This window comes from Triturus cristatus, chromosome 9 (assembly GCF_964204655.1).
Source record: "Triturus cristatus chromosome 9, aTriCri1.1, whole genome shotgun sequence".
Classification (NCBI taxonomy): domain Eukaryota; kingdom Metazoa; phylum Chordata; class Amphibia; order Caudata; family Salamandridae; genus Triturus; species Triturus cristatus.
This window is the reverse complement of record NC_140592.1, coordinates 1035258981-1035276407: the sequence shown is the minus strand read 5'-3', so window position 1 is coordinate 1035276407 and position 17427 is coordinate 1035258981. Positions and strand designations below refer to the sequence as shown.

The window sequence follows — 17427 nt, the reverse complement described above, 5'->3', positions numbered from 1 at the left end:
CCAAAAAATAGAGCATTTGGGATTATTTTAACACCCCTGTGAACCAGTAAGGGTCGCCTGAACTCTTTGCACAGTGTACCCCATTTTAGTGCACCATAAAGAGCCAGCTTCCTCCACTGGATGAATTCCAAATGCTACCAAACCAGATTATGTTTTGTGTTTAACTAAATCATTACTAATTCATGACAGTTGACCAAGTAGGAAAATCAGACACCAGGCATTAGATGAGGCACCAAACAGCACGTAGTTGCACAGCATATCATAGCAACGACGACAGAATACTGCTTGGATGTATGACAACACAAGACATTTTAGGTTTATTTCAAGCATTGCAGGTATTGTTAAATGTAGACCCCTGCCCCAACCTGGATCATAATAGTGGGGGAAGTTACAGTACATAGGACACGACCCATACAACCAAGATCCCAACAAACCTGAAGTATGGAACATCATGCTTGTTTTCGTCGCGCTTAGACATTATTTCTTCTACAACTGCAGTCTCTGAAACGGGTACGAACAGTTCACCCACAGGCTCAGCCATTGGTTGCGCTTCAGATGGGCCCTCTGAAACAAAAACATATCACAATTGTAATTAGACCTAAACATCATCCAATCTCTAACGTGAGTTTTGTTGGATGCCACAATACTAAAAAAAAGAATACCTGGTTCAGTTGTGCTCAAATAACTCATTCCTTCAGTACTCCGATTTGAAACTGGTGCTGGTGAGAGTCGACAAACTGGTATATCCCCACCTTCCTCCATTGCATCAGAGATTTTTGTTACAGTATCCCTACAAGAAAAGGCATTGCACTAAAATACATGCAAATTAAGTGACCATCACATAACAGTAGTGAATTTCATTATGCGACAAAATTCCATAATATTTCAGGCATGTCACATTTTACATTACTCAACTGCAAAAAGAAAATCTTGCAAAGCAACATATGCATTTTTATTTATTTTTCAAATTGCCAAATACATTACATTCTCTAGTAAGGCTGAAATGAAACAGCAACTGCAGGATAGGTTACGGATCTAGCACACCATGTCAAGTGGATAAGACTGTACTGGTACAGTCACGGACCCCACTTCAAGGGATGAAGTTAAATAAGTTCACACGGGGATTCAAACAGCAAGTGAAAATACACATCTTTAAGTTCATTAAAATAGGTCTGTCATATGCTTTAAAAGAACAATGGAACTCGTTCCTTTGCTGACAGAGTAGCATAGAAGCGGATTCATAGTCGCAGGGCAAGTGTTGAAGAGAAAGCTACCAGGTCTTAAGTCATGATTTACTTTGTTTCCTAGTTAACACAAGAGCTTCCAAATCAACACTCCAGTAATTATTTATGGGGAGCAGGAGTGGACGCATCCCAATTTACAGTTCTTTGTTAAGAGTCGAGCAAACAAAAGTTAAAATACATTGTTTAGGGGGGAATGGGGAGGGTCTGGTGGACTTAAATAATGCCAACACAACGAATGTGCCATCAACAAAGAGGTCTTCTAGGCGATTCAGTCCCAGCTCTAATACCCTGGCAAACTTGGTCTCAAATTTACATTAATCATCCAAGAAATCAGGATGCTCGTGGAGTGGGGACGGGCACATGCGCGTTACGATGTGCCACCACTCTTTCATTAGCAATATTCAGGAGGTTCACAGAAGGACAATTGCTAATATTTAGAATAATGCACCTAAGCTATCAAATAGTATCCTTCAAGACTGGGGGCAGACAAACCACCCCCATCATGCAGGCCATGGTTCTTTTATCTCTTATCCAGATTGTGGAATCCAACTCAAATCCGTTTAGATTTTACAGAGCAAAATTCTTTTAAGAACTGATTAATTACAATATGCACTTATTGGATTACCAACAAAAAACTAAATTAGAATTACAATTTTGATCACCAAAATATGAAGAAAAAAAACCAAAAACAAACGAGGAATGTAACAGCCTATATAAATATTGCAGTTAAAGTATTTGAATAGCCTCTGCTGGAGTAGCTTTCACATATTGAGCAAGCTTCAAGTTTTAATAGTCCATGTAGAGGAGACAATTAGGGGCACTCTTGCCTGGAATCCTCATGATTCAGTCTAGAAGAGTACCATTAGCTCAAAGACAAACATTCAGAATACAACAGAGCTGCCACAAAAAAAACTTGGAAGTTGGCTTTGTAGAACTTACGTTTTTGCAGGACTCCAGGTAAAGCAAGGATTGAAAAATGCATTTGTGGAGTGAGGAGTCAAAGGATTTAATTTTATCGTCGAAATACCATCCAGTGGCTGAAACTGAAAATTCAGAGGAGCAAAAGAGGGTTCTTGCATCTTCGGTGTCGTATTCTTGTTTGCCATCGTTTCAACCAACGCAAGATTGGGCCGCGGCAAGCTAGGTTCTCTTGAAATCTTTTCTATTGGCTTCTTCTAGGAAAAAATAGAATAAAAAGTATAGTATTAAATTGTTTTTGTTGAAAATTACTGTAGAAAATACTGCAATTGTCCACTAGGTGAAAAGGGGTGCTAGGAGAAGAAATTATATGCAAGATTGCGTGGGGAGGACTAAAAACCAGTGAAATGGAAAGAAAATTGAGCAAGGAAGCATGCAGTGCTGAACTTGAGGGACAGGTTAATGGAAGGGTTTAAAGGCAACCAAAGAGCATTAACCCCTTCAGCGCTGCGCGGATTCCCCCGCGGTGCTGAAGGGTTCGAGCGCGGGCGGGGCCATGACGGAACGGTTCCGTCATGAGCACAGCTCAACCGATGCTCATGACGGAATCGTTCCGTCATGAGCATGGAAGGGGTTAATGTGCGAGAAACCAACCACGAACATGTAACAGACAAAGAGAACAAGCATTTGCAATGCAATAGGTCTCGCAGTTGTTAAGAGTTTGAGCTATTGGCACTGTAAATGGCAATGACTTTTATTTATGTGTGGGTTTTTAAAACATAAATAAAAGGCATTGTCATTTACAATGCCAATAGCTCAAACTCGTATGAATGCGAGACCTATTGCATTGCAAATGCTTGTTATAAGAAGTCGTAACAAACTGCAAGTATTTGCTTTTATGAGGAAAGCATAGCAAGCAGACTGTAAATGTACGCAGCCAGGCCTGCTTTGTCTATGGGTGGTGGTGCGTGGCTAAACCGGGGTGACAAATACAAGCATTAGCGAATACTGATCTGCGTGCTGGTGGTACGAAAACATGTTTTAAAATGTGTAATTACCTAAATAATGTAATTAATGAAAAGGCATCAGAGGTTGAAATGATTATAATTTGAAGAGCACCTAAACCTGTCAAGCGTTTATAAAATGCATTCTACTGCTACCGAATTTGCTATGACACTAGTTTTGAAAGTATATGGTAAAAACTGAAGTTAATAATTTACTAAGTATTGGAGCTAACATATATACATATACATATACACATATACACATACATATACACATACATATATACATATACATATATACATATACACATACATATACACATACATATATACATATACACATACATATATACATACATATACACATATACATATACACATACATATATACATATACATATACATATACATATACACATATATACATATATACATATACATATATATAAATATATAATCAATCTACTGGCGGTCGCCAGTAGATAGTTATAGTTAGGACCGTGTTTCCATAGGAAATCCGCAACATTCTATTTTGAATAACTTTGGCGCAGATTGACGAATCCTCGCGAAATTTTCAAAATAGGTGGGGCGCTCCGCTCCTTCCCTGAAAGTCTCGGGGGGAATTCGTCAAGCGGGGGCTGAGAAAAAGGGGGGATCCCAAAACGCGTTTTCCCCATGCATTTTTCCATAGGACCTTTAGTCCAAGCTGCAGCCCGAACGGCTGAACAGAATTACTTGAAATTTGGCAGAGAGGTAGTCCTCAGGTCAGGGATGTGCCTTTTGCAGGTCTGGTGTAAATCTGTTCAGTATTTCCTGAGAAAATAGCATTTAAATCAATATATATATATCTATAGGCGCGCTCTGAGCGCGTACCGTAAGCTTACCGTACGCGCACGCTGCCGTGCGCGAGCGCGATTCTGATTGGTTGTTAGATCTTAGTAAACATTCGAATCGGTCGAAACCAGGAAGTGTCGGCCGCCATTTTGTCTCTCGCAGTCTGAGGGGGTGAAAAACAAAGGTGGATAACGTGAAAAGGGGGCAGGCTGGACAGTTCCTGACCCCCTAGCCTTGGTCAGGGGGTCCCAGAAGGACCCCCAAGGGCAAAAATGTATTTTAATTTTTTTATGAAAAATCGCGGAGTGCGCGTAGCGTACGCGCACGGTATAAACGGAAAAATTCCCCGAACTACGTAACGTGGGTGTGAAGCGCACCGTGCGCGCACGGTGAAAAAACTTTAAAAAAATAAATAGATACATAACTCAGCATTTAAAAAACCTTGCAAATTCACTTAAAAAACCATAGGTTTCACACATGTTATAGTTAGCTGGGCATTTCACTCGTGAAAAACCATTGAAATTTCCACGTTATAGTTAGTGCAGGCAACTATAACTCACACGACCGCAATCCTCTGTTGATGCTAATGAACAAGTTACTTACCTTCGGTAACGATGTATCTGTAAGAAACATTAGTTAGTTCGATTCCTCACCTTAGAATATCACCAGGCGTCAGACTGGATCCGGAAGATTTTGTGTCAGCAATACCCCTTGCGCGTCGCTAGGTGTCGTCTGCGGCTCCGCGTCCGTCGTCGGCGTCGTGCGCCGTAATGACGGAGTACTTAGACGCCGCCCTCGCGCGCTGACGTCAGTTCTTGTACATAGCTTTCCGCGCCAGGAACGCAGAGCCATGCAAAGACCAACACTGGTGCCAAAAATAAAATCTAGGGGCCTGAAAAGGATAACCTTAACCCTAGATGTCAGTTCGCAGAACGGGGAGGATGGGTGGGTCGGTGAGGAATCTAACTATCTAATGTTTCTTACAGATACATCGTTACCGAAGGTAAGTAACTTGTTCATCTGAAAGAAACACGTTAGTTAGATTCCTCACCTTAGAATAGATACCCAAGCAATACCATCCCCGGTGGTGGGTCTGCGAGCCAAGATCACACCAGAAAGTCCTGGAGGACAGAACGGCCAAAGAAGCCATCCCTCCGGACTTGGCTGTCAAGGCAATAATGCCTGGCAAACGTGTGTAGCGAAGCCCACGTCGCCGCCTGACAGATGTCCTGCAAAGGGACACCCCGTCCCAAAGCAGTAGTAGCCGCAGTGGCCCGAGTGGAGTGGGCGCGCAGCCCAACAGGAGGGTCCTTTTTTGCCAAGGAGTAACAAATCTTGATGCACAAAACGACCCACCGAGAGATGGTCCGTTTGTGCACCTCTTTCCCCTTCTTAGCACCCACGTATCCAACGAAAAGTTGGTCGTCCACCCGGAACTGCTTTGTGCGGTCCAAATAAAAGGAGAGCGCACGTTTTGGGTCCAGACGGTGGAGCCTCTCTTCCTCTTTGGAAGGATGCGGAAAAAAGGTGGGCAAGGTGACCGACTGCCCAAGATGAAATGGAGTCACCACTTTCGGAAGAAAGGAGGGACGAGGCCGAAGGACAACCTTGTCCGGATGAACAGAGAGAAAAGGAGGCTTTGAAGATAAAGCCTGGAGCTCACTCACCCGTCTAGCCGAGGTGATGGCTACCAGAAAAGCAGTCTTAAGCGTCAGCAGACGAAGAGGACAATTATGAAGAGGCTCAAAGGGAGCACACATTAGAAATGTGAGAACGAGATTCAAGTCCCACTGAGGCATTACAAAAGGGACAGGAGGGAACGTGTGAGTAATGCCTTTTAGAAAGCGTTTAACTACAGGGGACTTGAAAAGAGAAGGCTGATCAGGAAGCCGCAAGAAGGCAGAGATGGCAGCAAGATAACCTTTCAGGGTGCCCAGGGCAGAGCCCTGCCGGGCTAAAGAAAGAAGAAACAGTAGAACCTCAGAAAGAGGGGCGGAAAGGGGATCCACAGCCTTTGCTGTGCACCATGCCACAAATTTGTTCCACCGGCAGGCGTATACAGTCTTTGTGGAGGGACGCCTGGCTGCCAGACTTCAGGAGGCAAGTCAAATGGCATCAACTGCCGTCGCTCAATCTCCACGCATGGAGGTGGAGGCTGGGCAGGTTCGGGTGGAGGACCATCGCCTGCTGCTGCGACAGAAGATCCTCCCGAAGGGGCAGACGTATCGGAGGATCGGTCAACATACTGAGTAGCTCGGGATACCAGTACCTTCGTGCCCAATCCGGAGCCACCAAGATGACTTGGGCCCAGTCGCGCCTGATCTTCAGCACTCTGGACAGAAGTGATATAGGCGGAAAGGCGTACAACAGACCGCAACTCCACTCGTGACGAAAAGCGTCGCCGAGCGAGTGCCGCCTTGGAAATTCCAACGCGCAGAACTGCTGACATTGCGCGTTCTCTTCGGTGGCGAATAGATCTAACCAAGGCTCTCCCCACTGCTGAAAGAGACCTTGCGCCACTTCGGAGTTCAGACGCCATTCGTGATCCATCATGCACCGGCGGCTGAGTTCGTCTGCTCTGGCGTTCAGAGAGCCCGCCAGATGTTGAACCACTAGGGTGACGCCCTGGTGTTCCAGCCACGTCCAGAGGCGCAGAGCCTCCTGACAAAGGGTCCACGACCCCACCCCGCCTTGTTTGTTGCAATACCACATGGCGGTGGTGTTGTCCGTGAACACCTGCAAGACACTTCCCCTGACAGATGGAAGGAAGGCTTTCAGTGCAAGTCGGATCGCTCTCAACTCCAACAGGTTGATGTGGAGACGAGACTCCGCCAGAGACCAGAGGCCTCTGATCTCCGCCTCTCCCATATGGCCACCCCATCCCAGGAGGGACGCATCCGTCACTACGACATGCTCCAGTTGGGGAAGGGAGAGGCTCTTGCCCTTGACCCAATCGCGGTCCGTGAGCCACCACTGCAACTGCTGTGCAGTGCCCTCCGAGATCAAGACATGGTCGGACAGGTTGCCGTGATGCTGGGCCCACTGAAACTTCAGGTCCCACTGCAGAGCCCGCATACGCCGCCTGGCGTGATGCACTAGTAGGATGCAGGAGGCCATCAGCCCCAGAAGCCGCAACACTAGCCTGAACGAAACCCAGGATAGAGGCCGAAAGATGGGAATCAGGGCCTGTATATCCCGGACCCGCTGTTCCGGCGGATAGACCCGGAACTGCGCCGAATCGAGAACCGCTTTGATGAAGAGGAGCTTCTGAGAGGGACTCAAGTGTGACTTCGGCACGTTGATGGAAAATCCCAGCAAATGCAGGAGATCCGCCGTAGTCTGGAGGTGGGAGACTGCCTGGGGCGAGCCCGCCTTCAACAACCAGTAGTCGAGATAGGGGAAGACTGGAACCCCTGATCTGCGCAGATGAGCTGCGACCACCGCCATCACTTTCGTGAACACCCGAGGGGCACTGGTGAGGCCGAAGGGGTGCACGGTAAACTGAAAGTGCTCTTGGCCCACCGTGAACCGCCGGTGGGCCGGCAGGACGGGGATGTGGAAATATGCGTCCTGCAAGTCCAACGCCACCATCCAGTCTCCAGGGTCTAGGGCAGCTAGAACCTGAGCCAAAGTTAACATCTTGAACCTTTCCTTCCGGAGGAAGGCATTGACATTCCGGAGGTCCAAGATAGGGCGTAGGCCCCCTTTGCCCTTCTTGGGAACCAGAAAGTAGTGGGAACAACAACCACGACCTACTTCTGGGCTCGGAACGCGCTCGACGGCCCCCTTGGCCAAGAGGGCCGAAACTTCCTCGTGGAGAAGATTCAAATGATCCCCCGAGATACGGTGGTGCTGCGGTGGCATGGCTGGAGGGGTCGTCTCGAAGGGGAGGGAGTAGCCCCTTCGGACGATTTGCAGCACCCACCTGTCCGATGTGATGGACCGCCAGTGGAGCAGGTGATGGCGAACCCTGCCGCCCACTGGCGTGGAATGGGCCTGAAAGCTCGGACTAGGAAGGCTTTGAGGCGGATGCTGCCGGGGTGGATGTGGGCGGGGAGGATGTGGGCTAACCTAGTCGTCCTCCAGAACCGGCTCGGCGGAAACCACGTCCGCGCGGAGGTTGGTTCTGCGGCTGGTGGCTAGGCATACGTGAGGAGGCACCCCTTCCTTGGCCACGAAAGGGGCGAAAAGCGGAAGTTTGCGACCGCGGGGCCGAGAGGCCCAAGGACTTCGCCGTAGCCCTTAAAGCGGTTCAGCGCACTGTCCGCTTTCTCGCCAAAAAGGCGAGTGCCATCAAAGGGCATGTCCATGAGAGTGCTCTGGACATCGCCCGAAAATGACGTGGACCGCAGCCAGGCGTGACGACTAAGCGCCACTGTGGTAGAAATTGCCCAACCCAGCGAGTCCGTAGTGTCAAGCCCACAGCGGATAGCATGTCGTGCTGCATCCCTCCCATCGGCCAGAGCCTGGGTAAGTCGTGTCCGGACCTCCTCCGGACACAGGGGCAGCACGTCCTCCACCGCATCCCACAGAGAGTGGGAATAGCGGTCCAAGAGACAGGCGGTGTTCAAAGACCGCAGGCCCAAACTAAGGGAGGAGAAAAGCTTCTTGCCAAACTGTTCCAGTCTCTTGGAATCCCGGTCCGGCGGGGCGGTCGGGAAGGAGGATTGGGAGGTAGAGGCCTGGATAACCAGGCTCTCGGGGGTAGGGTGTTGGGACAGAAAACTGGGGTCGCCCGGAGCAGGGCGGTGGCGCCTGGCAACGTTCCTGTCCACAGGAGGAACTGTGGAGGGCTTGACCAGGTGCCCTGCAGAACGTCAGAGGGCCTCATTGAATTGCAGCAGAGGCTCAGTGGAGCTTGCTGCAGACTGAAGCACCTCAGTAAGGACGTTAGTCCTCACAGCCACGGCAGGCAGCTCGAGCCCAAGGGCTGCGGCCGCCTTGCGCAGCACCACAAAGAAAGCAGCGCCCTCCTCCGAAGCCACAGTCGGAGGAGAGACGAATCCAGTGTCCGGAGAGGTATCCAGGCCACTGGCCTCCCCCAGTTCATCTGCCCAGTCCTGTGAAATTTGAACCTGAACGGCCATAGGATCCTCAGATCCCTCCCAGTTGTCCCCATCATCCGATTCCTGGTATACAGGAGGAAGGAGCGGAGCCGGGCGATAGACATAATGTGTCTCCAGCGGCGCCGAACGCGGCGTCCATCGACGCCGTATCGGCGCCGGGCCCGGAGCGGGGCTGAACTGGGGCTCGACGTCGGCGGTGGTGGTACCGGTGTAGACGCCGGCGGAGGAGGCGTGACGAGGTCGACCGGCGTCGGCGGGGACTCGGGAATGGGTCCCTCGGGCGCTTGCGGCGTCGGAGCAGTCAACGGCGCCGCCGGCAGGCAAGGCAGCCCAGTCGGGTCCGCGGGGCCCGAAGGCGCGCCAGCGGGCGCCGACGGCGGAGCCAGGCTCCTCATGGCCGAGAGGAAGGCACTGACCTCCGCCGGCGTCGCGTCAGTCTCAGGGACCGGTGGGTATGGGGACTTGCGCGGCGCGTGCGGCTCCGCCGGAGCCGCGGGGGTGGAACCACCCTGACCCTCGGCCGAGTCGCGCGACCGGCGATGGGAGTCCGAAGAGCGGTGTCGCCTCTTGGACTTCTTGGAATGCTTAGACTTACCCGAAGACTTGGATCCCGACGACCGATGGTGACGTCGGCTGCGGCTCCGCGACCGATCCTTGGACCTCCTCGTGGACCGGGATCGAGAGGCTCGCGGAGCAGAGTGGCGAATCTCGAGAAGCTTACGGGACCGCTCCCGTCTAGCCTTCGAGGTCAGGGCCTTGCAGTCCGAACAAGACTCCGCGTCGTGGTCGAGGCCCAAGCAGTAAAGGCACCGGCGGTGATGGTCCGTAACCGACATCAGGCGGTTACAGTCAGCACAGACTTTAAAACCAGGCATCCTACCGGCACCGGAGTCGAGACAGGATCAAAAAGGATCGAAAAAGTTAGTCAAAAAGTGACTAAAGGGGTATCTCTCCCGGATCTGCGCTTACTGGCACGGAAAAAAGAAGAACTAACGTCAGCGCACGAGGGCGGCGTCTAAGTACTCAGACGACGTCATTCCGGCGCACGATGCAGACAACGGACGCGGAGCCGCAGACGACGCCTAGCGACGCGCAAGGGGTATTGCTGACGAAAAATCTTCCGGATCCAGTCTGACGCCTGGGGATATTCTAAGGTGAGGAATCTAAATAACGTGTTTCTTTCAGATACTGTATTTAGACACTTATTTACCCATGTCTTGTTCCATTAATTTTTAGCTATACATATATTACAAATATATTTTTTTCAGAAAAACACATATGTCATCAGTGATGTAATATCTGACGTCATCAGCAGAGGATTGCGGTCGCGTGAGCTATAGTTGCCTGCACTAACTTAAACGTGGAAATTTCAATGGTTTTTCACCAGTGAAATGCCCAGCTAACTATAACATGTGTGAAACCTATGGTTTTTTTTTTTTTTTTTAATATATATATATATATATATATATATATATATATATATATATATATATATATATATATATATATATATATATATATATATATATATATATATATATATATATATATATATATATATATATATATATATATATATATATATATATATATATATATATATATATATATATATATATATATATATATATATATATATATATATATATATATATATATATATATATATATATATATCCATCCATCCATCCATCCATCCATCCTACTGGCGGTTGCCAGTAGGTAGGTATAGTTAGGACCACGTTTCCATAGGAAATCCGCAACATTCTATTTTGAATAACTTTGGCGCCGGTCGACGAATCCTCGCGAATTTTTCAAAATAGGTGGGGCGCTACGCTCCGCTCCTACCCTGAAAGTCTCGGGGGGGATTAGTCAAGCGGGGGCTGAGATAAAAGGGGGGTCCCAAAACGCGTTTTTCCCATGCATTTTTCCATAGGACCTTTAGACAGGGCTACAGCCCGAACGGCTGAACAGAATTACTAGAAATTTGGCAGAGAGGTAGTCCTCAGGTCAAGGAAGTGCCTTTTGTAGGTTTGGTGTAAATCTGTTCAAAAGATTATGAGAAAATAGCCTTTAAATCAATATATATATCTGAGCCAGCTTACGGTGCGCTTACGGTACGCTTACCGTACGCGTACGGTGGCGTGCGCGAGCGCGAGCGCGATTCTGATTGGCTCTTAGATCTAAGTAAACATTCGAATCGGCCAAAACCAGGAAGCGGCGGCCGCCATTTTCTCTCTCGCACTGAGTGATTTCTAAAATATAAAGCCCAAAAACATGTAAAGGGGCTGTTTAGACAGCTCCCACACACATAGCCATGTTGAGGGAGTCCCCAAAGATCCCCCAAGGCCAAAAACGGAATTTTTATTTTTTCGGTAATTTCGCCGATTACGCTTACCGTACGCGTACGGTAAAAATTTTTTAAAAAAATATAAATTATCCACACTCTCTCCACCCCGTGTGCAAATGGTGCCCGAAGGGCACCATTTGTGCATGGCTTATAAACTATACGAAAAATTAAAATATTACCTTTCAAAACGAAGTGCATCATATGTCCTCCATGTGCGCACGGTGCGCGAAGCGCATCGTGCGTACATGGCCCATCTAGCGTAACGTGGGCACGCGGTGCGCGTAGCGCACCGCGTGCCCACCGTGCGTACACGGCACTAACTACGTAAAGTGGGCGCACGGAACGAACTGCGTTAAGTGGGCGCGCACGCCACGAATGGCGTAAAGTAACTTAGCATTTAAAAAACCGTACAAATTCACTGAAAAAACCATAGGTTTCACACACGTTATAGTTAGGAATTAGCATTTAAAAAACCTTGCAAATTCACTGAAAAAACCATAGGTTTCACACATGTTATAGTTAGCGGAAATTTTACTGATAAAAAACCAATGAAATTCCCCCGTTATAGTTAGTGCAGGCAACTATAACTCACGCGACCGCAATCTTCTGCTGATGACATATGTGTCTTTATGAAAAAAAAATATTTGTAATATATGTATAGCTAAAAATGTATGGAAGAAGACATGGGCAAATAAGTGTCTAAATACAGTATTAGCATCAGCAGAGGATTGCGGTCGCGTGAGTTATAGTTGCCTGCACTACCTATAACGGGGGAATTTCATTGGTTTTTTATCAGTAAAATTTCCGCTAACTATAACATGTGTGAAACCTATGGTTTTTTCAGTGAATATATATATATATATATATATATATATATATATATATATATATATATATATATATATATATAAATAAATCAATCAGGAAACACAGTTTTTGCAATGTGTGCAGACGAAGAAATGCGTGCAGACAGGAGCAGATAAACAACCCCAAAAAGTACATTTGAAATGCATGGAGACAGGAGGAGCCGAAGAACTTACAACAAATGGTGGTTAACAAGGAGGCCCTAAATGCAGAGCGATAGCGATCAGGGAAATGAGGCTACAACCAGATCAGGCTTCCCCAGGGACGAGACTCTTAGGGGCCCACAGCCAGGCGTCCTGTCCCCAATCAAAGATTGGGGACAATTTAAGAGAAATGGTGGAGGGACGAATATGGTGGAGAGATCTTCTGCAAAACTCCAGTATCTCCCTGGAGCATTGGTAGGTAGTGGATTGCTCACCTAAAGTGTCTGAACAGCAAGTAGTGGGAGGGATCAGGAATAGTACCAGAGGAAGCGGTATTTGGTAGACGTGAAAGAAGAGATAGAAAGTAGACATCGGGGTAGGGTGCTTAGGAGTGACAGCGCAAGGTAAACTGTGTTGGATTTTAGAGGGCGTAGCATAGGCATGTTTGTTGTCTCCTGTTGAGGCTCTGTGGTTGACTGTGTCGGGGCGACAGGTGTTTTCTATTTGTACTGTAGTTATATGCTGAATGGGACATTCATGAGAGGGGGTGGTGGGGAATAGGGAGAATGTATCGCATATTGGGTTGAAAAGGGTTGTGTGTAACATTTATGGATGAGTGTTACGTAGGGCTGTGCGGTACGGGCGGTTATTTGTGGTTGGAGGACGTTGTCTAGGGACGGGTAGTGGAACACCTGTATTAAGTGGTGATAGGTCAGTTTTTAGCAGGGGTTATTATGTTTGGTATTTCCTGGGTTGGGTGTTGGGTGTATACCCCGGGCTGGTGGTAGGTAGGGTAGAGTTATGAGCACAGCCTGCGGTGACGAAAGATAGGGGGTTGGCGGGGTCACCTGAGTGTAATGCAGTCCTTAGCTGGGCAGCTGCGCTGACATCTGTGACAGATCAGAGTTCGTTACATTCAGACAACCTTCTGTTGCCCCCTCCGTGGAGCTGCTGACTAATGAATACCTTCTCCTCGGGAGGGGGCGCGGGCGACGCGCTTCTAGGTGAAGAGAAAGGAATGGGCCAAACCCTCGGGGGACATTCCCGGACATCTGCCCCTCGCTACAGCAGGAACATGGAGCGGGGGAGGGGAGAGCCGAGGCGGGGCGGGGCGGGTGCTGCTGCTGCAGTCACTAGAGGAAATGAGCAGGAAGACTGGGGCAGGACAGTGACAGGAGAAGTGGGTGAGGAGGCTGGGAAGAGAAAGGGACATGAAGGGAGCAGGAAGTAAAATAAACTGAAGAAGAGGGGCGGAAGAAGCAACTGAGTAGAAGAGAGAAGGGGGAATGATGGGGTAGAGAAAAGGACAGCAGAGGGAATGCAGCGAGGGAGACGGGGCAGAAATGTGGGCACGAGAAGATGGAGTGCGGGAAGGGGAGAGACGTCAAAGAGACCAGTGAAGTGGGGCAGAGGCAGGAGAGAGTGGGAAAGGGTGTGAGGAGAAGGGACAGTATAGGAAGCGAGTCTACGGAAAGAGCGGGGCAGCACAGCGAGCGAGCTGCTGGGGTAACAACAGGACTCAGGAGGGTGGCGGAAGAGTGTCAGGTGAGGGAAAGAGTGGCAAAGTAGAGCGGCAGACGAGGGAGTGCGAAACGGAGCGATCGGATCGGGGAATGGGAAGGTTGGAGAGAGGATAGAGAAAGCGAGACGGTGAAGGAGGGAGAAAAGTTAGGAGAGGCAGTGAGAAAGGGGAGATAAATAATAAGGAGCAGCGAGGTAGTGACTGTAAGGGGGAGGACAGCGCACAGAAAGCGAAGGATAAAGGCGCGGAGAGAAGAGATGGAAAGGAGCTAACTGTAAACTGAAACTAACAAAAGGAAGTCTGACTGGATAAACAAGCACAAGCCCGGCGGAGAGTGGCGCACGCGCGGGGGGGGGGGGGGGGGGGGGGGGGAACGCATTTCAGGCGGGGGACCCTTTGAAGTGCTCCCAAAAGCGGAGTGCATGGCGGCACGATGCGCGCGATTGTGCGCGTGCTAGCCATGCAATCCGCTTTTGGGAGCACTTTGAAAAGCCCTTTTACAATAGTCTTGCTTTGCTATCGCTTACGCGATGCAAGGCGAGGCCTAAAAACGGATTAAGAGAAAGTGGACTGAAGAGCAGTATAATTGGAGGTTAAAAAGTAGAGTCTGGCACTGGACTGAGGAGGAAGAGCCAGATTAACAGAATGTAGCGGTCAAGGGCAACTAGGCAATCCATGTGTGAGGATTGTTATACGACTAAAATTTGCTTTGGAGACTGGAGCATGGTAGTTCATGGGTTATGGAGAGGACAAACATGAAAGATGGTTGCAGGGTGGCGGTGGAGTGCCCCGGAAGGGCCAGCTGCACATTTGAGAACTCTGTGGTAGCTTCAGCCCGGTTCAGGGAGAAGCCGAGACCCTCAAATGACGTGGAGGTGCCCTGGAACAGGCTCAATTCAGCAGACTCTGTTCTGTCCTGACGAAGACAAGACTGCTGGAAATAGCTTCACCCATGTTAAAACACAAAGCAGCCTTTATGCATCATCAGAAGTTATTTGGATCCACATCAGACACATGAATTGATATTACAATGGTTTTAGCACGGGAGGGAAGGAAAGGGAGATAGATTTGGCTATCAACGACTCTTATGAAGTAACGTCCACCCTAGGAGACTGCATACATATGAGGGGACCATAACTAAGGGTTCTCCACCACTAATGAATTGAACAGGCCTCGATAAATCTGCTTACCTACTCATTAGGACGAGTCTGGTTTTATCAGGGCAAGTTATTTTTGGGGCCTACTGGTCGGGTCTCACTAGATAGCTCGATCGGGCATAGAACAGGGGTTCTGTTCACTCAGAAAGTGAATGAGTAATAAAGATGCCTTAAAATCCTGTTTTCTTATGGAGACATTTGTTGTGTGTTCAAAGACAGAGGTCAAATGTTAGCTTACGTCTTCTTACAAATAGTTACTTGTTTTATCCTGGCGATTGGCATTTACTTTTCTTTTTCGCACTGCAAAGTTAGAGGACTCTGTAAGTGAACAATCATGCTGAGCAGATCTTTAAATAGCTTGTGTAGGAAAGGGCCCCTTTTCACATGGTCACCCCCAATTGTTACCTGGTATCGGATGCAATTTTGGCTAAAGTGCACTGGGTTCCTGCCAACCGGGTCCCCAGTGCCAGTGCCCTTTCCCTAAAGCAAAGCAACTGTTCAATTGTTCCCCAATTGGCAAGACCTATAGCATGTCTCGTACCACCCAAAGGGATCCACCATCAAACTCATGCAGACTGCCATTGCAGGCTGCGTGAAATTGTGAAGACAAATGTGAAAACGTGACATGACAGACCTCATGCGCCATGCCCAAAGACACTGCATGCAATATACGCAAGTCAACCCTACAGCAGGTGCATTATATTACCCATGTGAGCACTTATCTGCCTAAGCAGATATGCTCTAATGCTGTCTAGTTCAATTACTAGATCGGACAAGTGAACAGGGAAACCATCTTAATTGTAAGTACTGGGCACTGGCGATTACGAGTTCCCCAGCTACATAATGCCTTCACTGAAACCTATGGCGTTTGGTATAAAACACCTTGTCTTATTAAAGCAACACTGAGGTCAGTGGGGGATTTAATAAGATCTGCATCAAGAGGGTACCTTAGAGGTGCCCCCTGAAAACGTACCAGCCTCAGTGTGCTGGCTGACTAATGTCGTCCAGCCTGCCACCATAGACTAGTTTCTGACCCCCCGTGCTCTGAGGTCAGAAACAATAACTGCTCTGGCAGGGGGTGTTAACACCTTCTCCAGCAGAATATTGCTAATGAATCTGTTTTCCAAGGCCGGAGGCGTCAAAGCCCCTGCTGCCTCTGACACCTGACCCCAGCTTCCAAAGATCTGGAAGAGGTCACCCCCTGTCCTGAGGCCCATCTGACACCAGGACAGGCAGGAAATTAGATATGCAAGGAGACGTGGTGCACTACCAGGCAAGTCACACTCCTAAGGTGGGCTGCCTGTTGTGCTAGACTAAATAAGGGTTCCACCATTATGACTTTGGTGGAATTAGTAATTCTGGGACAGGGTTATGCCCACTCCCCACAGGATTGGCAGAAACTCTCGTATCATATCACAAAGGCTCACAGAGTCCTAAAAGAGTGAAAGAAAAAACAGGAGCAACCATAGATACAACTAGAATATATGGACATACACAGACATACATTTTTTGAAAACTTTTTTATATCATTTTAAGTACAGCCTATGCGGTTACAAAGAAACGGATTGCTATTTATAGGTCCTCACAGAGCTAAGACATGTCTTATATTTGATATTTCTGTTTTAGTGGGTATTAATGAGATATCAATGGGTGTATGAGAGGTTGTATGGTCAGAGACTCATCTTTGGCTTTTATTGCATAAATTATGATTTTGTAAATGAGAATGTGAGGAGTGTCCTTCAAATAACTTTTCTTCATATAAAATACAAATAAAAATGATATAAACAAGAATTCAAAAACATTAATGTCTGTATATATGGCCAGATATTATAGTTGTATCTATGATGGCCAGATATTATAGTTGTATCTATGAATGTTAAGTTCCTGTTTTTTCTTTAGCTCCTTTAGGATTAAGTGAGCCTTTGTGATAAGAGTTTCTGCCAACCAATAATCTGCATAGGTAGGAACCTTAGTTTTGTTTCATTGCTTTTGTTCCCCCGATTTTCCTACATACTGAACTATTGCCGGCCACCATGCCGTTAGTTATTTTGCCTCGGAGAAGAATGCGAGCTGGGATCGGATTACAATTTCCCTAAAGAACAAATTACTTACCTTCGGTAACGATGTATCTGTAAGAAACATTAGTTAGATTCCTCACCTTAGAATATCCCCAGGCGTCAGGCTGGATCCGGAAAGATTTTTGTAGCAATACGCCTTGCGCGTCGCTAGGCGTAGTCTGCGGCTCCGGCTCCGCGTCCGTTGTTGGCGTCGTTTGCCGGAATGACGGAGTACTTAGACGACGCCCTCGCGCGCTGACGTCAGTTC

General features: G+C 48.0%; 1 protein-coding gene across 4 annotated transcripts in view; it reads right to left on the bottom strand.

Moving 5' to 3' along the window:
- The window catches only part of DLGAP5 (DLG associated protein 5), a 351164-nt gene that overhangs the window by 154867 nt on the left and 178870 nt on the right, over positions 1–17427 (bottom strand). For 2 of the 4 annotated variants that reach the window (XM_085626824.1, XM_085626823.1), the window contains 3 exons: positions 2184–2419; positions 663–790; positions 435–564 (listed from right to left, as the gene is read on the bottom strand). In XM_085626824.1, coding sequence (XP_085482950.1) covers positions 435–564; positions 663–790; positions 2184–2419 — 494 coding nt within the window. The remainder of the gene's footprint in view (positions 1–434; positions 565–662; positions 791–2183; positions 2420–17427) is intronic. The other 2 variants (XM_085626826.1, XM_085626825.1) reach the window with 1 other exon arrangement.